This window comes from Drosophila gunungcola, chromosome 3R (genome assembly GCF_025200985.1).
Source record: "Drosophila gunungcola strain Sukarami chromosome 3R, Dgunungcola_SK_2, whole genome shotgun sequence".
Classification (NCBI taxonomy): Eukaryota; Metazoa; Arthropoda; class Insecta; order Diptera; family Drosophilidae; genus Drosophila; species Drosophila gunungcola.
The window spans coordinates 25,293,748-25,318,854 of record NC_069139.1 but is presented as its reverse complement, the minus strand read 5'-3'; the positions used below and the strand labels follow the sequence as shown (position 1 = coordinate 25,318,854).

General features: G+C 40.9%; 6 protein-coding genes across 10 annotated transcripts; 4 read left to right on the top strand and 2 right to left on the bottom strand.

Annotated features, from left to right (window-relative positions):
* The first annotated feature begins 604 nt into the window (after window positions 1-604).
* Window positions 605-3,616, top strand: LOC128251856 (splicing factor 3A subunit 1). The gene is made up of 7 exons (XM_052979091.1): window positions 605-811; window positions 928-1,092; window positions 1,153-1,324; window positions 1,384-2,849; window positions 2,906-3,084; window positions 3,180-3,350; window positions 3,406-3,616. The coding sequence occupies exons 1-7, from the start codon at window positions 703-705 to the stop codon at window positions 3,505-3,507; spliced, it is 2,364 nt and encodes a 787-aa protein (XP_052835051.1). The 5' UTR covers window positions 605-702; the 3' UTR covers window positions 3,508-3,616.
* On the bottom strand, window positions 3,541-7,314 carry LOC128251867 (xylulose kinase). The gene is made up of 6 exons (XM_052979107.1): window positions 7,099-7,314; window positions 6,537-6,658; window positions 5,011-5,838; window positions 4,731-4,952; window positions 4,023-4,212; window positions 3,541-3,964 (listed from the first exon to the last, which is right to left on the bottom strand). The coding sequence occupies exons 1-6, from the start codon at window positions 7,156-7,158 to the stop codon at window positions 3,728-3,730; spliced, it is 1,659 nt and encodes a 552-aa protein (XP_052835067.1). The 5' UTR covers window positions 7,159-7,314; the 3' UTR covers window positions 3,541-3,727.
* Window positions 7,315-8,060: 746 nt separating this feature from the next.
* Window positions 8,061-9,943, top strand: LOC128251876 (ER membrane protein complex subunit 2). The gene is made up of 4 exons (XM_052979119.1): window positions 8,061-8,236; window positions 8,374-8,782; window positions 9,165-9,321; window positions 9,381-9,943. Exons 1-4 carry the CDS (start codon window positions 8,203-8,205, stop codon window positions 9,660-9,662), a joined length of 882 nt encoding a protein of 293 aa, XP_052835079.1. The 5' UTR covers window positions 8,061-8,202; the 3' UTR covers window positions 9,663-9,943.
* Window positions 9,944-10,141: 198 nt separating this feature from the next.
* LOC128251877 (uncharacterized) lies at window positions 10,142-11,609 on the bottom strand. The gene is made up of 3 exons (XM_052979120.1): window positions 11,397-11,609; window positions 10,916-11,341; window positions 10,142-10,854 (listed from the first exon to the last, which is right to left on the bottom strand). Exons 1-3 carry the CDS (start codon window positions 11,438-11,440, stop codon window positions 10,479-10,481), a joined length of 846 nt encoding a protein of 281 aa, XP_052835080.1. The 5' UTR covers window positions 11,441-11,609; the 3' UTR covers window positions 10,142-10,478.
* A 1,710-nt stretch (window positions 11,610-13,319) lies between these two features.
* On the top strand, window positions 13,320-17,868 carry LOC128251885 (uncharacterized). Of its 5 annotated transcripts, none has more exons than XM_052979130.1 (4): window positions 13,320-13,544; window positions 16,410-16,643; window positions 16,754-16,800; window positions 17,273-17,868. In XM_052979130.1, exons 3-4 carry the CDS (start codon window positions 16,788-16,790, stop codon window positions 17,542-17,544), a joined length of 285 nt encoding a protein of 94 aa, XP_052835090.1. In that variant the 5' UTR covers window positions 13,320-13,544; window positions 16,410-16,643; window positions 16,754-16,787; the 3' UTR covers window positions 17,545-17,868. The 5 variants fall into 5 exon arrangements, with proteins under 5 accessions (XP_052835090.1, XP_052835091.1, XP_052835088.1 ...); XM_052979131.1 differs by lacking the exon at window positions 16,410-16,643 and adding an exon at window positions 14,341-14,628; XM_052979132.1 differs by lacking the exon at window positions 13,320-13,544 and adding an exon at window positions 14,689-15,071.
* A 1,428-nt stretch (window positions 17,869-19,296) lies between these two features.
* LOC128251871 (adenosylhomocysteinase-like 2) lies at window positions 19,297-23,707 on the top strand. The gene is made up of 8 exons (XM_052979111.1): window positions 19,297-19,647; window positions 19,764-19,824; window positions 21,097-21,166; window positions 21,313-21,979; window positions 22,206-22,524; window positions 22,586-22,829; window positions 23,431-23,551; window positions 23,615-23,707. The coding sequence occupies exons 2-8, from the start codon at window positions 19,774-19,776 to the stop codon at window positions 23,619-23,621; spliced, it is 1,479 nt and encodes a 492-aa protein (XP_052835071.1). The 5' UTR covers window positions 19,297-19,647; window positions 19,764-19,773; the 3' UTR covers window positions 23,622-23,707.
* The last annotated feature ends 1,400 nt before the right edge of the window (window positions 23,708-25,107 follow it).

Genomic DNA, 25,107 nt, shown 5'->3' with positions numbered 1-25,107 from the left:
CAAATGACGACCACACCTGAGCGATTCATTTGCACCCACGCCTTTGAATTTCATCTACCTTCTGAAAAAAATTATTTTGCTTAAACTTTAAAGCTTTTATAAGATATTGGGAATGCTTGAGTATACGTTTATGGTGAACGGGTAATTTAAAATAGCCGCCAAAGTGATCGATAAATATAACCGTTCCAATCTGGAACCAGTTCGTTTGTTCTAGTGCACAGTACCGAATCGGTATTTTCGAACGTATTGGAACAGCCTAATAAGCGGAATTTATTGACATTAAATCAGATCCTAATAATTACCACATATACAATTTTTTTCTGAGTATAAGTCGAAAGTTTCCCGGATTATTATTAAGGCAAATGCAAGCTGCTAAAAACAAAGAAAGATCTAAAGGTAGATGGTAAAATATGAAAATTATAATAGTACTCAAATCTTTATTTTAAATAATTTCTAACAAAAACAAATATTCCATTTCTGTTGGTTGTGTTGGTTTGAAAGAATAGGTTATCTTACCGGTTCAACAATTGTTTAAACAGTCAACAGTATTTTTATGGTACTACTTTGCATGCGAATAGTGGATTTCAGTCCAGACAAGCTACGGGCACACTTAAAACCATATTTTCATCTGAACAAGCGTTTTTTTCGTTTTCCAAAAAGTTATCTTAATTTTATCAATAAAAGAGGACGATTTCATCAGCCATGCCAGCTTTAGATGCGGAATCCGCCGAGGAGCAATTCAGCAATGACCAGCCCAAGTCGATGTCTGGTCCCATCATCGGGATTATCTATCCGCCGCCGGAAGTCAGAAGCATCCTTTGCAAAAAGAAACAAAACCTTTTTTTTTTTATATTCCTTTAGCTAATGTTAATTCCATACATATACATCGTTTTCCCCGTACTCAGTTAGCAATGTTTTAACAATTAGATATCGTTGACAAGACCGCCAGTTTTGTTGCCCGCAATGGACCGGAGTTCGAGGCCCGGATCCGGCAAAATGAACTGGGCAATCCGAAGTTTAACTTCCTAAACGGCGGCGACCCCTACCACGCCTACTACAGGCATAAGGTCAACGAGTTCCGCGAGGGCAATGGCAAGATTTGAATACACTCCACCTTTAACCCCGGTTTTATGTAATTCTTGTCCCCTTCAGATGCCGGAATCTCTGCCATTGCGGGCATGAAACAGCTGGCGGTGACCAGTGCCGCCCAGCAGCGTCAGCAGGAGCTCCTGAAGCAGGTGGTGGAGCAGCAGTTCGTACCCAAGGAGCCGCCGCCAGAGTTCGAGTTCATCGCCGATCCACCTTCCATTTCGGCATTGGATTTGTGAGTATCTTTTCTATGCAACTCCCGTGCCCACTAATCCTTCACCCCTCCCATTTTAGGGACATTGTAAAGCTGACAGCTCAGTTTGTGGCCCGTAATGGCCGCCAGTTTTTGACCAACCTGATGAGCCGGGAACAGCGCAACTTCCAGTTCGACTTCCTGCGTCCCCAGCACTCGCTCTTTCAGTACTTCACCAAGCTGCTGGAGCAGTACACCAAGGTTCTGATACCGCCCAAGGATCTGCTGGGCAAGCTGCGTGCAGAGAGTGCTCCGGGCAGGGGCAGCATGAACCAGGTGCTCGACCACGTCAAATACCGGGCCAACTGGCAGCGCCACCAGGAAGCACAGCGTCGCCGCGAGGAGGAGAAGATCGAGCGGGAGCGCGTGGCCTATGCCCAGATCGACTGGCATGACTTTGTGGTGGTGGAGACGGTGGACTATCAGCCATTTGAGTCGGGCAACTTCCCGCCGCCGACGAACCCGGACGAAGTGGGTGCCCGTGTGCTCATGGAGGAACGCCTGATGGACGAGGAGGGCGACACAGAGATGCAGATCGAGTCGGACGACGAGGGCGACGCCCAGGTGACCAGCCACCTGGACAGCGGACTGAAGCTCTCGCAGATGGAGAACCGCGTGGGCATTCAGATGAAGAACGTATCATCATACACCCAGCCAACGGGCGCGAAGAGGGACAACAACCAGGTGCAGGACATGGACGAGGCTTCCAGCGACGAGGACACGCCCACGACCAAGCTTCAGCCAGCTGTGGCGCCAATGCTGCCGCCCTCCCACGACAAGGTGGTGGTCAAGAAGTACGATCCCAAGGCGACGCAACCAAAGCCGGCACCCATGCCCACAGACGAGTACCTCATCTCGCCGATTACGGGAGAGAAGATCCCGGCCTCCAAGGTCTCTGAGCACATGCGCATCGGTCTGCTGGATCCGCGCTGGGTGGAGCAGCGCGACAAGCACACTGTGGAGAAAATCAACCAGGACAATGTCTTCGCCGCGGGCACAGCCATCGAGGCGAGTCTCAAGCAGCTGGCCGAGCGCCGTACGGATATCTTCGGTGTGGGCGATGAGGAGACGGTTATCGGCAAGAAGTTGGGAGAGGAGGAGACCAAGAAGGACGATCGCGTCACTTGGGACGGACACACGTCCAGTGTGGAAGCGGCCACGCGAGCAGCCCGTGCAAATATCACGCTGGAGGAACAAATCCATCAGATCCACAAGGTCAAGGGTCTGCTGCCGGACGAGGAGAAGGAGAAGATCGGGCCCAAGCCGGTGGGCAACAAGGCCACGCTCTCGGCCCCGCCGCAGCCGTCAACCAAGTCGCAGCACAGTCACTCCAACCAGGGTCAGCACCACCAAGGCGGCGGTGGAGGTGGTCATCACGGGCACCACAATATGCACCACCACCATCCGCCGCATCAGCAGGCGCCGCCCCACCAGTCGCACCACCACCATCCGCCGCAGCAGCCCCAGCCGGTGATGCAGCTGATGCAACTGCGGCCACCCATGATGCGTAAGTGATTGAAAAATATCTATCCGATCCAACATAAATGGTTAAATATTTCGCAGAACCGCCGTTTGGAGCCGGTGGTGGAGGCTACATGAACATGCAGCCCGGTGGAGCTCCCCAGCAGATTGCTCCTGCTCCCCCTGTTGACCTGATGTCAATGGAGGATGAGCCACCCTCCAAGAAAATCCGTTCCGAAGATAACCTAATCCCAGAGGCCGAGTTTGTTGCCACTCACAAGGTGAGTTTGGGTTAAGTAGTTCTTTCTTGATCTGCTTTTAGAAAGGTTAAAACCAAGAGAGCTACATAAACTTATGTGTACTTGTTTACTTTCAGAGCCCTGTTACAATTCAAGTGCTAGTGCCCAATTCTGACAAATCCGAATGGAAGCTAAATGGTCAAATGATAGCCGTAACCATGGCACTCTCTGAACCGATTACCAATCTGAAGACCAAGCTACAGGATGAAACTGGCATGCCGCCGGCCAAGCAGAAGATCTTCTATGAGGTACAAAACATGTCTAACTACAAGAACCACAATTACAATGACTTAATTTTTTCAGGGAATGTTCTTCAAAGACAGCAATACCATGGCTTTTTACAATCTTGTGAATGGAACCACGGTGCATTTACAGGTCAAGGAGCGTGGCGGTCGCAAGAAGTAGGAGTACCTAAGAGTCAAGAAACACCAGACACAGTTAGGATTGCTCCATATATAGAAATTTATTTGTATATGGTTTCGCATAAATTTGTAATAAATTGTCAATCACAGAATTTGTTAATTGCACTTTAGTTCTATCAATTTCAGGTGACGTATAAAAAGGAGAGTAATCCAGGGAATGCATGGAGTAAAAAACGGAATGTTGCGTTGGGTTTACGGTAAGACTATTTATAAGGGTCGGCCAGTATACGCGCCATTTCGCGATATCGGAGTAGCATCGGAGCGTAGATTTGCTCGCTGTCCTTGTTTGGTTCACAGACAAGGTTCAGCTTGTTGGTCGTCAGACTTAGGATGTAATCTCGGTAACAAAGAGGCGTGCCCGTTTTATCCAGCTCCTGAAGGTACAAAGCATAGGCGGCTCTGTAGGCGGCCCCCATCAGGGCGGCCTCATGACCTTCGTCCTGCAACACAAGAGTTAGTCTTTATTTTTACTTTTAGGCAAGGGGTAGAAGGACCCACCTGAGTATAGACAGGTGAATTGAACACATCTGCAATTGTCTGCAGGATAGATTTGTTGACAGATGCCCCTCCCGTGACCAGAATATGAGTTTCTTGCCCAAAGCGGTAGCCCAGGTCTTCGGCTACAGACCGGTGATGCAGCATCTGCCCTTCAATTAGGGCGCGAATTTCTATTTGAGGCGAGCTGAATCTGTTTTTCAGAAATGTTAAAGAAGTATTAATAGTATTTTAAAATCAACACCTATCATTATTACAACGGTGAAATAAACATTAGCGCGACAAGTGCACAAAATTAGCATTCTAAGAAAAACAATAATTAATTTTTGTTGACCTTGTTTATGACGATTCCCTCATATTTTAAACAAACTTTTTAATTATTGTTTTTTTTAAAAACAAGAAAGAAAGCAATCTTCGGCAAGCTGAAGTTTATATACCCTTTAAAATATCAAAATTTTGATTTATTTGCGTATATGTCAAAAAATATTGAAGCTTTCAGCTAAATTATTCAATCGTTGCTATGGCAGATATGTATTTAAAGAGTTGTTTTGAATTATTAAACCATTACTACTATGTCCAAAAGAATTTAACAAAAAAAAATTAAAATTAGGAAAGTTAGCAATATATTTTTTTTTTAAATGACGGTTGTTTTTATGAGAGCTATATGATATAGTCGTCTGTAAGGGTTTAAAAAAAATTATGTCCGCTTACTTGATAACACCCTTGGCAGCCTCAGGGGAGCTGGGTTGGATTTCCTTGCTCCACCGCAGAACACCCTGCGCCCTGGGAATAATTTCCATATCGTTAAAGTGCACGGCCATGTTTCCAAAATTTCCACGGGGCGTGGACTCTAGATATTCGTTGAATTTTTCCCAATTGCCGCCAGAAGTCGTCTTGTTTATTCCTTCTCGCACCAAAGAAGCATTTTTAAAACTAGAAAAGAAAATAGGATTAAGCTATTTGTGTGATCTGATATCGCGTCAATTCTTACCACAGCAGAGTCATGTACTGTTCCGTTTCGGTCGGATGGCATAGAACATGACCCTCCTCCCAGTTGAGTGGCTCCTTCAAGCTCATCATTAGGGTGTCACTTGTGCCCAGGGAAATGGTCAGCCACTTGCTGTTCACAAGCATCCCAGCGAGCGCCGAGGGATTGTCGCCAGTGCTGGCGATCACTTTGCAGTCGGGAGAAAAGCTAAATCGCTTGACAAAGTACTTGGATACGTTGCCTACCACGGTGTTCGGACTGACCGGAACACCCAGGCGCTCGTCCAGATCGGGTGCACAGACATTTAGGCATTCTTTGGACCAAATCTTTTTGCGAATATCCAGCAGATTCATACCGGAGCCGTCACTAAAATCGATGGGACAAATAGACCCTAGGAAAAGAGACGATATGAAACTGCTGACCAATGAGATTCGTTTGGCCTCCTCGTACGCGTGGCAGCGCTTCTGATAGATCTTCCGGATCTGGGGGCCCGTGAAGCGCTCGTAGCACTTGGAACCGGTCAGTTGAGCCATTTTATGCTTGCCCCCCACGGCCATCTCCATCTCCAGGCACTGCTTCGTGGTGGTGGAGTCCATCCAAATGGGAGTGCGGTTGACTACAAAGGCTGAGTCGTCGATTTGTGCGTGAAGGAACTTCTCGGAATTGAGGTTTTGCAGCGTCTTGATGCCGTGCTTGGACCAGTACAGCGATCCGTGCTGCTGTCCGGATCCACTGATGGCCACCACTGTACTAAGATCAGCCTGCTGCATCACCAGCCGGTCCAGGACAATGTCCATGGCCTTCACCCACATCACGGGCTGTACAAAGTATCTGTAAAGACGGATAATGTAACTAGAGTTGCAGGATTTCGTTATATTTCTCTATAAAATTAAATTATTTAGTGTTAAATACTAGAGCCCTTCAGAGTTGAGTTTAGAATCGATGTCTTTGGAATCATGGGTCATGGAATCATTGATTCATCAATTAAGAGTTTCTGTATTAAGCTATGCTATTCACAAAAACAAACATTTAATCTAACTCACATTACTCAAACAAAAATGGTTCAACTGTTTGTCAAATGTCTCAACTTTATACGCCTTAAAATAATTAAAATATGTATTTCAAGTGCTTCGAATTAAGACTAAGTTGAGTATCCGAGCGAATTCTTAAGCTGAAGATAGTCTAATTTATTTTTGAATTTTTAAAAATAATCCTTAAATGTCGCGGTCCATCGAGGATACCATTTTCGCTAATATTGGCCATTACTTCAGTTTTTGTTTTAAAAAGGCTTAAGCTTAAGAGTTCATGAATTTGCGAAACATTTTAAAATGTTAATGCAACTATAGTCCCATTTTCATTGATCAGATTGCTTTTCCAACATGACATTTCAGAGCTCTGATCGAAAGTTTAAGGATTTTCGTTTCCATCCTATTGAATCTTCAGATAAACTCTTAAGTAATCCATTGATTGATAATGTCAAATTTCTAAATATTTGAATATTAATTGACCTTATTTAATACCAGACTCACTCATTTTTGTCAGGTCCGTTGTTGGCTCCGCCTGTCGTCCGAAACTCCGGTAGGTCGGTGTCGAATTTCACTTCCGCCGCGGCAATAACTTCCAGTTTGCAGTTCAGAAGGACGGCTTTTAGCTAGAAGGGCAAATGGGGCAGCAATTAGGGATACATCAAGGAGACACACCTCAAAAATAACGATCAAACCCAACCAGAGGGCAACTAGGAGTCACCGCTGGCGTCATTCAGGAATTGCGAAAGTTATTGCGGCATATTAAGATAATGCCCTTGGCCAATACATTCGAACATGAATTTTAATAATCAAACCATAATAGTTAAATTGTTTGTGCCCGGGGCTTTGGCAGATAAGCGAGAATGTAGAATCGAGCCCCGGGTCGCAGTCACTGATAAGAATAGTTTGTGTTCAGGGGCAAACAGGTTTCCAAGTTCGGTTGACCCTTTCCAGCGACACCATTCCCACGTAGTTGGATGAGATGAAGTTGGAGTCACTATGCAGACGCCTCCGCATCTCACATTCAAAGCTACAACGTGGGCAGTTCCGGTTCTCCGGTTCTCACCTTTTGCGTGCTCAAGTCGAAGCCCAGGAAGGCTCGTTTCAGTTGCTTTGGCGGACCCATTGCTGACTACTTCCGGTGCTCTTGGATGCCCCAAATCGTCTGACGCTCCGAATCCAGCAAAGCGGCGCGATAGCCCACGGTTGGAATTTGGTACGAATAGCCGACAGTATTTGTGTTGACGGTATTGAAACAAGTGACAGTGTGACTGTTGCCTGCTGCTAGGAAATCCCCTATTTCAGGAGTGCTTGGCGCGTTTTTTTTAATTTTTGCCTGTCTATGGGTTTTTTTGCAAGTAAACAAGTCACTAACGGGGGAGGACTTTTTGGCGAACGTTTTTCCGTCTTTAGGTTTTTGCAAGGTTTTAACATAATAATTGTTAACAGAACTTCAAAGGCTTAAACGACCGGATAGTAATTCTCTGACATTTTGTACTACACTTTAAAATAATTAGATTACCAAGGCACAAAACAGGTAAAAATTCACCTGTAATGGTAGGCGTTCACTGGAAAAAAAGACTTTATTTCAGTATTTTTAAAAACATTTTGGTTATTCCCGAAAGGTCTGAATCTCTAAATTGCAGAAAATTCAGCAAAAATATACTAAAGGTTTTCAGCAGCCACTGGGTTGCTGAACTGCTAAATTTCTTATGGGACAGCTGACGAACAGCTGAATGGATTTCCGTATATTCCTGCAGAATTTTCAGCAATTCAGAGACTCATACGTTTCGGGAATACCCAATATGTATTAAAAAATTTGCTCGTGGATTGCTAGCAGGCATGAGTTCTGATTCTATAAATCTACAACTAATCTTAACAATATTTTTTAAAATATTGTGAAATCTATTAAGACTTGAAAAGGGCGCCTAGCACACCTGATATAGCGTATTTCTAGGCATCGAGCACGGTCACACTGAAACTTCGATACTTTTTTGAGGCTAGGTTGGCAGACCCGTTCCGCTTTTACTTGGTATTATTTAACGGTCTATTCCGCTGCCACACTTTTTTAGCTATTATCATTTTGTGCCAGGAAGGAAATCGCTAGTTATAGATCATAATTGAAAAATTAAGTCAAATTGAGGTGATATTCGAGTCCGCTTGAGTGAGCATGTCGCTAAACTACGAGGAGATGAGCTGGTCGGGTGAGTTTTCCGCTTTTCCCGGCTCCATGCGGGCGAACACGTCAGTGGTTCCAATAGGCATGTGTCCCCGCTTTTCGTGGATCGAAAATGGGGGCATGAATGAAAATTGCCGGATCATAATCCTTGGGCCCTTTCAGATGTGCGGGATCAGTTCAGGAAGTGGCGCGAAGAGACCGGTCGCCACAGCGAGGAGGTGGTGCAACTGTGGGTGGCTGTTCTGGAGGACAAGGTCCACAAGACCGGCAACGAGCGCCACCTCATCCTGGAGCAGGTGATCATCGCGGCCCTGGACACAGCCCGCTTCGACATTGCCACCCAGTGCACCAAGCAGCTGGCCCTGGAGTTCCCGGGCAGCCTGCGCGTGATGAAGTTCAAGGCGATGCGCTACGAGGCCCTGGAGCAGTATGACGAGGCCGACGAGGTCCTGGACGCCATCATCGCCAAGGACGAGACCAATGCCGCGCCCAGGAAGCGCAAGATTGCCATCCTAAAGGCCCGCGGCCGTCGCTTGGATGCCATCAAGGAGCTCAACGAATATCTGAAGAAGTAGGTTCCATCATTTTAGTGAGGAAACATTTGAACAGTATCCATATGTTAAAGTCAAGGCCTTGCTTTTACTAATTGGTACATTCAAAATTAAGCAAAAATCTTTGTTTTTAAAATTTATTTAGTTTGTTACTTTAATTACTTCAATTTTCCGGTTTAGTGTAATTTAACAATTTTAAATCATACTTACCATTAGGTTGAAAAAACTGGCTCTAAACTGGTTCTGAAACTAACTGCCTATCCTTATTAACCACCATTTATTTAAGAGTAACAAGATTTACTTTAAGATATTCACCAATTTATACCCATTGCGACAAATATGTAACCACTTATTTTATTTTTATTTTATTTAATTTTTTTATTTTATTTTTTATTGTTTCAGGTTTATGTCTGATCAGGAGGCCTGGCACGAGCTGTGCACCATGTACATGGCTGAGGGCGAGTTCGGCAAGGCGGCTTTCTGCATGGAGGAGGTCCTGCTGCATAATCCCCATAGCCATCTGATACATCAGCGGCTGGCGGAAATTCGCTACACAATGGTGATCCAAAAACACCAATTGTTGCCCAGAACAGTCCTAACGTAATCCTTTTCTTCCAGGGTGGCGTCGAGAACGTGGAAACAGCTCGCACTTACTACTCGCAGGCCTTGAAGCTGAACCCCCACAACTTGCGAGCTCTTTATGGCATTTACTTGTGCTGCAACTTTTTGGCCAATTCCCGAGCTGTGAGCTCAAAACGTAAGGAGCTGCAAAAGCTGGGTCAGTGGGCCCTCGAACAAGTTTCGGAGCACACCACCAAACAATCCACAATCAAGAACAACGACAAACTGATTCTGTCATTGGAGGCTGCCTTAGGAAACTTGGAAATCAAATCGAATTGACCAATATAAGCACTAATGGATACCACATCATTTGTGCAATAGATGCCAGAAAGTAATGATTCCAAATATTCTCAGAAATGGGTTTCCAGTTTCTGTTTCTTAAGCAAGTTACATAGATAAACATTAAAAGTATCGGGAGTAAAAAGAATTTTATAGTCAGTGGCATCCGAGCTAGTATTTTTTTTGTTAAAGTATCGGTGACGGCTTAGAACTCGGATAATTTATAACCTTAAATATTGAGGTATGCGAAAATAGTCCTGTAATAAATTTAGAAAAATCAATTATCAGTATAATGACTTTTCTACTCAACCTATTTTAATTTGTTTGCAATGCAGAAACATTAAAATGCGACTGCTCGCTTGTATTTCAGTGCTCTTTTTTCTCTTTGCTGACCTTAATTTCGAAAACAAAAGCTCATCGGCAACTCAATTGCATTTATGTACATGTTACATTAATCGGACATTGTACGACATTCATACTGCTGTTAAAAAGAACATTTATTCGTTATACATATACCGACTGTTTACTTGACTATTCATAGAGTCCATTGACTCGTATTTTTGTAAAAATTGCTTTAATGCACTAGATTAATTCTCACTAGGCTTGTGCGTGTCCGTCGCCATACAATTGCTTATTGATATACGTCTGTACAAGGCAATTATCATATGCATATTTACTTGCATCGTACTGTAGGTGCAATCGACGACTGCAGGGCATCCGAGGGCAGCGCTGATAATCCAGCGGACGGTTAAAAATAGTCCAACAATGGGACAGAATGCAATCAGTGGAATACCCCCCTCTCTTTGGCGGAGCACATCAATTTGTCGAGGAGCCGTTGCCGTATGTCCGTCCACTGTGAGATTTCCTAGAATGCTTTGACCGGAAAAAGTCCTTGAATGTGAGTGCAGGTGCGGCATGTGGCCTCTCCGAATTGCTGGTGGAGTCCTGGCCATGTCCTTGCGAGGAGGAGAGTGCCGTGTGGCCCCCACTACCGCTGCTCGGGCAGACCGGCAGACCATCGAGGTACTTCAGCTGGGGCAGCACCTGCAGGATGTACTCGCGGGGTCCTTGGCCCCCGAAAACGGTGCGGATGCCAGGATTGCCCATGCAAGATAGCTGATCCAGCGCGGGACACTGCCGCTCGATGCGGTGAATCCAGTCGGTTATATTAGCAATGTCGCAGTTGTTGATCCTGTAAGAGAAAAGTGCCTTGTTACTTGCAATTTCCTATAAAATCAATCCCTTAAATTTACCACAAAATCCTCAGGCTCGGCAAATAGGGAAAAGTGTTTATGTCCAGGTTCACATTGCGGTCCAGAATCAAAGTGTCCAGGTCCTCAAAAAACGAGAGAAACCTGAGATTTCGGAAATCGTTGTGGCTGAGATCGAGAAACCGTGTCTGTGCCGCAAATTTGTCTGCCAGACGTTTTGGTATCGTCTTCAGGTTCTCATACGCCAGCGATATCCGACCGTTGTCCTCCAGAATGCTCTCCGTAAATGACACATCCTCGCTGGGACAGCTGCTGGTTGAGATGAAGGAGTACGGGTTCGGCGAAAGCATCTTGCTACCGTTGCTGGGGCCGATCAGAAAAACGTCGTTGTATTCGTAGTTCAAGCTCTCCACCGACTGAATGTTCGCACAGGTCCTGAGCACCTCCGTCAGGCCGGGATTAGATGGGCTGGAACCGGGATATGGAGGCTCTGTTCTGGATTCGTGGGTGTCCAACGTCTTACCTGTCTTCGGAGTTGGAGCGGTCAGAGGTTGATGTTCCAGACATAACTGCGCTTAGTCCTCATAACTAGTAAGTATCCCTTTCTCAGTATAATTCAATTCGGATTGGGAGGCCGTCTATATTTTGGTCCAACGTCAGCGGCAGACTGAGAAAAAAGTGACACTTGATTCTCGCTTCGCACAGATTATCTGAGTCTTCCGCTCCCCAAGCAAACACTCGAATATGTGTGCGTATTGAAACAATTGTCATCTCGGTGGTCACAGTTACCCAGCGCACTCAAACTACACTTAAAAAAATTTAAAATATTTGGATAGCCTTCATAAAAATTGATGTGTAGTACCCATTGTCTCTTATTTTTTTAAACGTTAGAAGTTTTAAATCTATAACTTAAAACTTTAAAATATTAAAGACTACTTTTTGATACAAAAAAAATATCATTTGCTGCTTTATTTTTTTAACAGCAATATTTCATTAATTTTATTTACTTGTAAATAAAAGTATAGGACAACTAGTATAAAAAAATAAAAAAAAAACATTTTAATTGCCTACCCATTTTTTTAAGTGTTCAGTTACTCGCTCAGATTAGTAAGCATGAATACAAACGTACATGGGTCGAGAACAAGAAAACAAAGTACGAGGAACCCTATTGTTTTCTCATTGTTGATGCTGATACTCTGTCCTGGAATTTTCTATCGACGTGGTATGTTTGTTCTTGTGAGCGTTTTGAGTACCATTTGGTTATTTACTTATCAAGCTTCTTATCAAATTTTATATACCTTCAGTAAGAGGAGTTTACGGCGTAAAACTTTATCTCATGCTCTCTTTTAGATTTTTCCGAGTATTTTTAGTGCTTTTATCAAAGTCTGAAACTCTCAAAAACGTGGGTTTGAACAATTGGTTTTATATTTCCTATTAAAACATACCTATATTGATTAAATTTCTCCTGATTTTGCATATAAAATAATATTATTTGTAAGGGTGTAAAAAGTGTAAACAAACTTTGTAAAATTTGTTTACACTTTGTACGCAAGTGATTATTTTACGTACTTTTATTTATATGTGCTAGAAACGTTGACCGATTGTCAAGTCGATTGCAGGCGGAAACATAAAGAAATCGTGAAAATATGTTGATTAAGTGACATAATATAGCTTTACAGCACGGCACTAGGTTCATTTATTATACCTGCTACTAGAAGTTTACCACCGGTAGAAAGAAGCGTTTCCAATCCTATAAACTACATTTTCAGGATTATCAGTCGAATCGTTTTACCCATATTCCCCTTTTCGATCTTCTGTTCCATTCTTTTAGAAGCTATTTAAAATGAAGGCCCAAAGACGTAACATTGGCCAATTGGTTGAAGATATTCACAACAAAAACCCTTATGTGTCTACCAAAAATTGATATTAAACAACATTTACTGTGGTATATATAATATTTAACTATATAAAACCTTAATTTAAAAGTATTCATTCATTCATATCTTAAAGACTTTTTTTTGTAAACGTATGTTCACCTTTATATGTATTTTTCATATTCATGATAAAATTATTAAATACAAATTTATTTGAATATGTTATTCAAATAATAGAATGCGAATTTAAGAATTACATTTAGTTACTATTTGTATAGAAATTATTTAAGTGGTTTGAATAAGAGAGATTACTGTGGTTACACCTAACAAGTGATCGGCCTGTCCAAGCTGACGTCTTTTTGGCTGTTTGTAAGCTCTGTACTGGGGAATCACTCACTCATTCATTAAGTTAATTTTCCCATAAGCACTCGTAAGCGAGTCGAGCAAGTGGCCAAAGCACTACTATACCACTAAGCATGAGCGCGATGAAATACGGCGAGCCCCCGCGGACTTTCGCTCTCGGCGGTCTGGTACTGGTACTGCTACTGGTACCGCTGGGGCTGCGGCTGGAATTTGGATGGAGCATAGCGAGCACTCATCGGCAGTCAGCTCCAAGCTCTAGACCCCAATAGTTCGGCGCGGCCTACACACGGCAAAAGCTCAGCAAGATCGATCCGATTCGAATCGACTTTTCGAGAGTGTGTGCGAGTGTTTTTTGCAGCGGTGCACAGCTGTTGACTAATTCTCAATCGGCGCTTGGCCTCGAGTCGCAAATCAAGTCACTTCAAATCGCAGCGGTAATAACAAAAACATGACTAGGTTTACATAAAATTGCAATTGAACATCAAGCATAGCAAAGCTAAATTGAATTTGTTATTGATTACTCGGGTTGCCAGTGGCACCACCCAAACAACCATAAAATCGATTCTAGCACGGGGGAAAAATATGACTAAAATTCGTACCCAATTCGATTTTGTCTGTGTCAACACGATTATCAAACAAAAATTAACCAAACACAAAATTAACCAACAATTCGTTATAAATAAAAAAAATGTATACGTCACTATAAAAATGTGTAAAATTAATTGAAAAATGTTAATACAAAACTCGTGTCCAGTTTGTTTTTGATAAGTAAAAATTAAAAATTTTGTGTGACATTATTTTTTATAACATTTTTCTGACCCCCTATGAAAAATTATTCACCATTTTATGGTTATTTAGATATTTTTGCGTGTGAATTAAAAATTCTATGAATATCGTCGTTTGTTCGTCATAATTTATAACTAATAATCGCAAATTTGTATTATTAATTGTTACAAAATGATTATTTAGTTTGACTGTTTACCAGATTATTATGTAAAATACTTTTGAAAAATTCTAAGAATTTGTTTGCAAATACCAATAGAATTTGGTTGAACTATAACTATGATATTTATGTCGATCACACTTTTTTTAAATGATTTGAATGAAACAAAATTTCTCTCTGTGCTCAAACCCTCTAATGTTTATTGACTAACTGACAACATACGATGTACTCTGTATGTACAAACATACATCAAATTCACCGAAAGAGGTCTTTTGCTCTTATCGCAGGCGCGTGTTTACCTCCAGTGAATTTAAATGCCGCCTTGCGTCGGATTGCGACTCGTACTTGTGGAAACTATTTCACTATTTTAGCGTCTTTACTGTACACAGTGGAGCGTGGATGTGCATGTGAATGTGCATAATAAACGGCATTGAGTAAAGCAGGTTTTTGCTGAAAAAGCTTAAATGTCAAAGCGTTAGCCAAAATGTACTGCGACACCCGTCCAAACTTGTGTTAACTTAAGCGAGTGCCCACTGTGGACGGGCTCAAGTGGAAATGGGCATCTGCGAAACCGAGTGAGTTCATTGATTAAAAGTGCTCAGCTGACGTTGGCGTTTCTTTGTGAATCTTATCAGAGCGGCAACAAAAATAGGAAAACCAATTAAAAATACCAATACATCAGATTGTACGAGACTTTATACCTTGCAAAAACGATCGAACCCGGGGGCATTCGTATGTAAGCGGTATTTTAATGCAGATACTTGCGTAGTAGTCACAAAGAATCGCATTGTATAAGACCAAAGTCCATAAAAAAGTCTTGTCTGACTCGCAAAACGCCATAGACTCCGATCACTTTCCGTGCCGATCGGCCGCGCAATCGTCAAAGTTTATCTTTCGGTGGCGAAATGTGCTAAAATCTTACTGTTCGGAGCAGAAACAAAACCAGTATAGATATAGTTTATAGTGTTTTAAAAGTGCCACGGCAAATATTAGACACTTTCACAGAGTGCTCCCCAACGTAAGCAAATACCCATCTAAAGGGTTTATTTTTACCGTCACCATATGTGCTAAATATCGAAATTTTTAAGCAAATAAAATAAATCTTGTAACTAGAGGAGAAACGGTTTTGTAAGCTGTCGTAATGCCAAAATTCAAGGCCAACCCACAAAACGCGAATGCTAATTTGGCGTGGCGACCTTTCTCGATGTCATTTCGGAGTACGAGCACTAAGTAAAATATGCAAAACCGCATTGAAAAACGAAGGCAACAGATTCAGATTCTTTCATACCCCTTAACAACAGGGCGTATTGATTTATTTATTATCCCCAAGCAGAATCAGGCTATGTTTGTTTGCTAGTTTTGATTTATTATACGAGACCAGCTGAAAGAACAATCTAAAAATAATTGTTAAGTACCGGGTATCTGAAAGGGCAATACGAATTCTTTTAATTTGTTTGTTGCTTCATTCTTTTTGTTTATTTTTGTATTTCGCTCGATTTGCGTCATGCACATGAGGGAGTTTATTTTGGCGATCGCAGCTGTTTTTACCCCAAATAAACTTCCGACAAACTTAAATATTAGCCAAATCACTAGAGCCTAAAGATAGGGATATTGCTAAATTAAATTAAAGTCCATAACATATCTTGTTGTTTTTTGACGTTCAGTCTATCTTATGGATATGTGTATGTATGTATAGGCAAGGTTACCCTTTCATTTAAAATAGTGTCACGGCCCAAGGCATTGACGTAACTGGAAGTTAAAAATAGTAATAGTAATTAGTTGAAATGATAAAATAAACCAACATTTAATTTAAGAACCTAAATAAATATACTCTTATATAAAAACTCTAAGCAAAGCAGTTTTATGTTTTAAAATATGTTATTTCCTATTTTTTCTTTAGTTAAGTTATGTAAGAAATCGAATCAATTTGTTCCTGGTACTAATTTAAAAACAATTAATGGCTTCGCACCTTTTTTTATAGAATTACGCTCAGTTCAATAAAACCTGAAAATTAGATAAGCAATTCTTTGGTAATTTCCTGGTCACTTGCTCGTTCAGTGCTTATCAAAATTGCAATATTTACAATTATTGATTACCTAAACACCGCATGTGATAAACTTTTTGCCACCGGTACAAAGTGTTAAAAGTGATTGATTTTTGCTGTATGCCCTGGTGTGTGGCACCACCTTTCTCATGACAAATAAGAGAGTAAAATAAAATAAAATCAATGCCAGCAATGTACAAACAAGGGAAAAGTAAAAAGTCAGGTGGCGTCTTCCCCACCTGCCTACACATGTGTGAGAATCTTAACTGAGTGGAATTTCAGCCGACTAAAGTCTATGCCAACTCACTGCAGGTTAATGGAATATCATACACAAGGTATTCATATGGGAATATATAGCTTCGCTCCGGGCAGCGTCCAATTTATTCATTGGCGACATTTGAGCAATGGAAGGACAGGGTCAGACACTTAACCACCGTGTTCCATTTTAATTTCGCGGCTGTCGGGAAGTGTGAGCGCTAATTGATCGTGTGCCTGGAATGCTAATTAGATGGTCGAACTTCACCTAGAACGGCCGATTACTCATAGGTATCAGCACATTTCCCGAAGTACAATAACAAACACTTAATTTAATCGGTGTCTACATACGCAGTGCTTTTCATTTTATTTATTCAATGAAATTTTTTGTGCCATTTCAGGGTTCCGAGTTGAATCTATTCCAAAAAAGGCACAATGACTGGCTCAGGTAAATATTTAAATTAAAACAATTAACTTGACATCAAAAATAGGATATATTACTTTGTAAGTTGTAGACAGATCACAATCACTTGGAAACCATAATTTTAAAAAGAGCTGATTAACAACTTTCAGTTAAAATGTCACGATCAGCTTGAGGTGATGTCAGGAAATACATTTTAAAGCATACTTCTAGGATTTTTTTCATAATGTAAAACTGCTGTGTGTCGAACTTTTTGACTTAGTCAAATTTTATTCTCAACAACTTTTAAGGCAATCACATTTTTTTTTCAGATTAAAATATTACAGTTTTTTTAAAGAAAGAAGTGTTTTATGTTTTTTAAAAAGTATGGACGCCAAGAAATTGTGTTTTCGTTCGACTGTATTTTATATGAAAATTTTTTTTAGAATATCACTAGTTCATTAAATCTAGTTATTTATAGTTGCCAATTTAATGAGGTTTTTTTTTATTCACGTTTTAGTCCACGATCCGAAATGGAGTCTGGAGCGCCGCGAGTCCTCTGGCCATTTGGTGTGGCGAAAGGACTCTCCGGAATCGAAGGTCCGGTTTCGCTTTGATGTCGAGGTCCTGGAGTTCGAGAAGCATCCGCATGAGGAGCTCGAGGACAAGGAGGACCACTTCTCGATCACAAGCCTCTCGGCGACAGTGGCCATGTGTGCCACCTGCGTGGCCGTGGTGGCCGCCTCCGTTTTCCTGCCGTGGTATCTCATGGAGAAGGTGGGATCGCTCTGAGGCCAGACCCATGACAAATGCACTGGCTTCTTGTATATAGGTACAGCCTTGACGGTATTAAGTAGACTCTTGTACATAAACAAGCGTAGATTTAACTATTTGTAAATAGTACGTAATTGTAAATACACCCAAATCGCAGACTGCGTGGTTTTTATAAAAAAAAAGAGTTTGAAAACTCTTGGTGCAATAAGAGTGCGACGGTGACTGCGCATGCCCAACTATAGAATGTGGATTGTAATTTAGGATGTGCAAATTCTCATAAGTTTAGTCTTATGAAATATCACAATTATAGTTTATGGAATAAACAAAATACTTGCCTATAAAGCGCTGTCTTTTGTTAATGAAACCCCAAGGGAACTCATCTGCTGTGTGCAATAAAAACCGACTACAAGATCACCACAATTATCAACAGAAGCTGGTACAATAAATGTTTATCACGCACAATGCATCGGCCACTTTTTTGAGATACTACTCGGAATTGAAAGCGACCAATTAGACCATCAGCTGCACATAATGAATTTCGCAACCCCTGATTCTGGACCAATTTAAGGTAACAATCATCCCCCGCTGCATGCTGCATCCCTTACCCAGCATCCCTTGGCCAGGATTTCCGATGAGGGTTGATGGCGTAATTCCCATTTCGGTGCCTTGATTAAAATTCTTCCCTCTTTATGGCCGCGCTAAAAGCGTACGGGCATCCAATAAAATTGAATGCAATCAAATCATTGGGTAACGTTGGCGAAAATGGCCGAATGGCACGTTAGAAAGTAAAGTTAATGAACAACCCCCTGCTAGAAAGTGTAAACACACCAATTGCTTAAAAAAAGGAATTTACAAAAGAAAGAAAAAAAGGCAGTTCACATAATTTTCATCAAAATTAGTAAAAGCTTTAAATCGTTTGGTGTGTTTATTTTGATTGAACCTACTCTTAAAAAACTGTATTTAAATTATATGTACTTATCTTGAAAATATTAATGCTTCAGACGGTATCTTTAAAATCTTCTATAATTATTTATAAGATTACTATTAGATCTTTTCTATCTTATTCTATATACTAGTCGTAATAGCAGGCTTTTAAAAAATTTGGACTTCTTCATTGAAATAAAAATAAGAGAATAAAATAATTATATAATTTTCCACTAGGCTTCATAAGAAATCGAGTAGCAATTAAGAACAGAATAGACTTTGGTATTAATAAAAGGCTGATTGCGCCCGAGTTAGTTTACAATTATTAGCATTTATTTCTTAAAACCTTGATAAGAATAATCCAATAAAAAAGTAGTATTCTATTGACTTTTTTTTAGAAAGAATAGAATATATTGCTTTTAAAATGTTTATTTTTGGAACTCAAAGATAAGAATCCAAGCGCTTTAGTTTTGGGGATTTAATTACAGCTGTTTTTCAGTACGAATTTGCACTCTAGCCATTATAACAAGTCCACTAATCCGAGTGGACACTTTGCCTACGTCAGAGTCGAAATTGATTTCCGTAATCTCGGGAATACTGCATGGGGTGAAGTTGGATCATGATAAGTACCCAAGCGAGATGAGTGTGGGGAGCTCAACGGGGGTCGGAGCGATAAGAGCCGCGCCATGATAAGATTCTCATAAATGTGGCGATCTTTTATTTGAACCGGTGCTGATACTTCGCTCCGTGGTCTTGTTGTGTTTTCAATTTTGTTTTTGTTTTTTTTTTTTTTGTTTTTTTTTATTTCTATACGATCGTGCTGCTCCCTATAAACCCGGGGCAGTGAGTCAGTTCGTTGTTTGCCCCAGTCGCGAGCGGACGTCTGCGGCCGGAGATCGCACCAGATACACAGGCAAAAAGACCCCGAGAGCAGGAGATCTTGGCAAGTGAAGCGGACGGAATCGGAATCGATCGATTGGCGATCTCGTTTAATTTCGAAACGCGGGCCGATCTAGTCTGATCGGAGATCTCCACCAGAACTGACGTTGTGCGAAAGTATAGGATATAAGCTCGTAGTCTAGGTGATATCCAACACTTGCACTGGCTGATTAGAGCAGGTCTCTGGGGTGCATAGAACGTAGGAAGTCGGAATAAAGCGCAAGCCGAGCATATAACCTGTTTCGGATCCGTCTAAATGTAAGTCCCCGAAGGTCATTCGCTTTTTTTGAATAATTTCTGGCAATGACTACGTTTGTTTGTTTTTATTCGAATGGTTGGTTTACTTTTTGTTTTTTTTCTTTATCGGTTCTCAGTGCATCCAAAATGTCCCAAATGCCAGAGACTACGTTTGCCGACCTGAGTCTGGCTGATAAGGTAAATATAACAAATGGAATATGATAGTGAATATTTATTAGCCACTTAACTCGTTTCAATCGCTGAACTTGGCGATTAAAATGAAAACAGCACGTGACACCTCAACAAACAAACAAAGCCCCCAAAGACGCTCTCTGAACAATAAATTAAGGCGAGACATTCACCTCGAAGCTGCTCATATTCCTCGTGAAAGTGATCGCAAGACAAATCCAGTAAAACAGCTTTAGTTGGGAGATTGTAATAGGGGTCAAGCTAATTAAATAACAAAATGATCTAATTTCTAAACGATCTGTGAACTAAACAATGACTCTAATAGAATACGTAGCACATCACATGGCCCCAATAAATCAATATAATAAATCCTACATATATTAGCTTTGCAGACTTTAAACTTCTAATCAAAAGATTGATCTACTCGAGAAGTAAATATCGGCTTATTAAGATCGTAGAAAATTATAATGTTGTAGATAGATGTAGATGTTTATTCCATATGGCCAGTGAAACGTAAACAACAATAGACACAATGCAAAAGTATACAATCGTAGATTTCATTAATTCAACTGTTTACATACACTCCGGGAAGCAACCGACCGAGGTCCGGATTCTGGATCTATATTCGCGATTTCATATCTACCCGAATCAATTGGCGCGACGAATTATCGCCGGTATGCTAAATGACGCCAATTAGTGACAAGCTTCAAATGTATTCCCTTGGGTTTTTCTTTGCACTTAAATCTAGATTTCACTGGAAACGACGCATAATTCGCGCCCACAAATAAGTTTCTCATCAAAAATTGATCGATCCCTACATACTTCAGGTATGTGCGATTGCGATTTTGGCGATTTGTTAATTGGAAAGTGCAATAAATTCATGAGTCTCTGAATCGGTACCATTAGCTGTGATTATACGGCAAGTTATAAATGTTTAGTTAGTCAAGGAGTGTAATCAAAATGATTAGATATCGGCAATTGTATTTTCATTTATTAACACTTGAAGATGCTGAAATATGCACACCTGAGAATAAATTAAATTATTGGGAAAAGGCTTACAGTTTTATTTTTTTCAAGTAGTATAAATGCTTCTTAAAAGCATTTATTAATATTAAGTGCTTGTTATTATTTTCTTATCTGTCATCATCTAAACATAATGAGCTCATCATCTACTTAAAGTTGGTTAAACAAGACAATTTTTGGGCCAAGTCTAACATCATTTTCTTTGCTTTATCTTCCATCGGATTAATTAGTCCATAAATGTATTTTTCTTTTCACTAGACTGCTGTAAAAAAATCCAGTATAGAAGCTCGACGATTTTCAGATGTGTCAACCTGCTCATTCAGCTCAAGTAAGTTTATTTATATAAAATTTGTGATAAGTTTAGCTAGCTCGAAGTCAAGCGTGAACTTAGATTTGAAGTAAACCATACTCTTTTTATTTATATATCTAAGAACATTTTTGTTTTTTGAATAACCTAATAAATCTTCCTGAAAGCCTGTTTCACGGGAAGCTCCGACGAGGATGAGATCTCGCCGAAGGACAACCAGCAGCGCAACTCCGCCGGCGGGACCGACTTTTGCGTAAAGAGCATTTCGAAGAGCGCCTTTGGACGGCGGGAGATCGAGATCGCGGAGTCGGAGATGCCGGGCATCATGACGCTGCGGAAGAGGGCCAAGGAGGAGAAACCCCTGAAGGGAGCCCACATTGTGGGATGCACCCACATAAATGCCCAGTCTGCTGTGCTGATCGAGACATTGATCCAACTGGGCGCCACCGTTCGCTGGGCGGCCTGCAATATTTACTCCACCCAGAACGCTGTGGCCGCTGCCCTGGCGGAGGCGGGAATTCCCATCTTCGGGTGGCGCGGCGAGACGGAGGAGGAGTTCTGGTGGTGCCTGGACAGGGCCATCCACTCGGAGGGCTGGCAGCCCAACCTCATCCTGGACGACGGCGGCGATGCCACTCACCTGTTGCTGAAGAAGTATCCGGACTACTTCAAGGCCATCCGGGGCATCGTGGAGGAGAGTGTGACCGGGGTTCACCGATTGTACATGCTGTCCAAGGGGGGAAAGCTCACTGTTCCGGCCATCAACGTCAACGACTCGGTCACCAAGAACAAGTTTGATACCTTCTACACGTGTCGTGACTCCATCCTTGACAGGTAAGCTCGAATGGTCATTATCATCTTGGGGAAAAGGTAAATTTACCTACCCTCTTAAAATACGGATAAAGAACTTACATGCTGCCCATATTTCATTTGCTCAATTGCCTGAGCCGACTTCTAAAGTTAATAAATTTAATTTAAATTTTAGCTAGATTGGTATGGAATAAATTTTGTTTTTTTATAACGTAGATCGATTTGAATTCTTGTCTAATTTTCCTTTCAGTCTAAAGCGTACCACGGACATTATGTTTGGTGGAAAGCAGGTGGTGATCTGTGGCTACGGGGATGTGGGAAAGGGCTGTGCCCAGTCGCTGAAGGGTCAAGGCTGCATAGTTTACATCACAGAGGTGGATCCAATATGTGCTCTACAAGCTTCCATGGACGGATTCCGGGTGGTGCGGCTCAACGAAGTCATTCGGAACGTGGATGTGGTGGTCACGGCAACGGGTAACAAAAATGTAATCACCCGGGATCACATGAATAGGATGAAAAACGGATGTATACTCTGTAATATGGGCCATTCCTGTTCGGAGATTGATGTGGTGAGTTTTTGGGAACACCTAATTTTCCCAGATGTATTGTGATATTTTTAATCGATTTCAGAATGGATTGCATACCCCGGAGCTTACGTGGGAGCGAGTCCGTTCTCAAGTTGACCACATTAGGTGGCCAGATAATAAAATGATAATTCTGCTGGCCGAGGGAAGACTGGTGAATCTCTCATGCTCAACGATTTCCTCGTTTGTCGTATCCGTTGCCTCATCCACTCAAGCTCTGGCCCTTATTGAGCTTTTCTCAGCGCCAGGAAGATATAAATCGGATGTCTATTTGCTGCCAAAAAAAATGGGTATGAAATATGCTATTCCCCTAAGGGCATTTAAAGAAATTTTACGTAGTTTAGAGCAGGGAAACCATCACATACCTTTCCAAATGATTTCAGACCGTAAGTCTCTTTCCTACTGAAAGCCTACAGTAAGAACAAACCTATATTTCCATAGAAATCGAATTCCAGCATAAGGCGGGTTTTCTAGACATAGAAGGGTCCTCCACTAAAGTCACCCAAGAAGTCAATGCTTACCAGCAGAGTTGTGACCTCAATTATGGGATTAGCCCAAGCTACTAGAATCCTTAGCAATGGGACCCCAGTCTACTATGGGTCATAGATCTGTTCCCTTGCAAGAAAGCAATTCGGACGTAAATGGGATTTTCTGCTGGCTATTAGGACCAACGAGCCAAGCTCTTAACGAGAGAGCCAATCATCTCAGAATCAACCTTATATGGGTGTCTGGTCACCGCGACACTGTGAGCATGCCCATGACCTCTTGTAAGCTACTCCTAAATCAAATTGATACTAGTCTCTCTGAAGCAGATGGAACTCCATCACCATTTGCAAATATTGTCCACCCGAAGCCATACTTAACCTAAGCAAACCTAATGCGTAATTCCAGACGAGTACGTAGCGAGCTTGCATTTGGCCACTTTCGATGCTCATCTCACGGAGCTCACGGACGAGCAGGCCAAGTTTATGGGCTTGAACAAGGCCGGGCCTTTCAAAGCCAATTACTACAGGTAAGTCAGCCTTCTTTCAATTAAAAATCACATTTTAACATATAATTTTTATTTCGTTCACAGATATTAATCAGTATTTAATGTTTTATCCTGTTGTTCTTGATCTGAAATATAAATAATATTATTAGAAAAAATATAAAAGTTAAAAAATTGTTTTAATATAAGATTTGAGGTTTCTGAAAATTGTCATGCCGTTTAAAAGCGCTCATAAACACAAGCTGTTTGCTACGATTGTAGGTGGCGTTTTGTTAATCGTAGTTATGAGTAGTTCAAGAAACGGACGCTTGCGGCTACATTTTTCTCTGTTTGTCGATTCTTAAATAATTAATCGATGTATCAATTAAACTGAAAGTATCGATTTCTGAAATGATTGAATGATTGAAAATCTGCTGTACGCATCCATTTATAATGGAATGTTTAGATTAGTTAACTCGCTTTGCAACTTCTTTTTAATAATCTCTCTTTAGACTTCTTAATAATGCAATCTCTGGATTTATAAATGTAATAGGTTTTATTTATTTCTCGTTTCGAGTTTGCGAGTCTTTAAAACTCTTGACATATAACTGACCAACTACTTGATTTCGCCAAAAAAAAAACATTTAATTTATTATCTAAGAAACGAGCTAAATTCAATGGATGCGTAATCGATTAATTACTGCGAGATGGTCTTATCTTTTGACGACTAACTCTTAATGACCTCTCCTGACCGCTTTTGTTGCTCCTCCTCTTCTGTTCTTTAATGATCTCGCAAAATTTTCTTATAATTAACATATTATTGTATTTGTGTATTTTTTATTTGTTTTTGCAGTCCTGAATTATAAGTAAAATAATTAATAAATAAATCTAGTCGTTTTTATAATGGATGGAGTGTTTGGATTACCCAACTCGCTTTGCAACTCATTCTTTAGACTCCTTAATAATGCAAACTCTTGACTAATAACTGACCGACTACTTGATTTTGCAAACTCTCTACTCTGATAAAAAAATGGAATAGTAAATATAAATATCTGACTATTGAACTCAAAATTTTATACTTAATATTAAATATTAAATCATAATTTTAAATACAGTGCGTTCCTAATTGCTTGATTTAATATTAAATACTTTAATTCATGTTAAAAATATAAGATTTCAAGCTGTTCCCATTTGATTTAAAAAAGGTTTAAATTTTCAGATATATAAATAAAAAAAAATCAAATGAAAAAATTTCAAAAATTGTAGTGAATTGAAGCCCTTGAGGACTATACTATCGAAAGTGTGCTAAAAAAGTGGTCCATCGGTCAATCGGATAACCTACTGCAAGGCCTTCCGGGGTAGCCACGTGTTTCATTTTGTCCACTTCGTTTCTAAATACAACTGAAAAATTGTTGGGATAAAGTTTCGAAAAAAAAAGTTTGCAACTGACACTCTATTAAATGTTTAATTTTTAGCTTTAAAATATTTTTAAGCCAGCGGTCTTAGTCTCTTTGTCAGCGAAAGGTAAGTGCTAAATGAAATATTAATGTTATTAATTAGACACAGGGTGGCCCATCTAGCGTTTGCTAGCCATTTTAAAA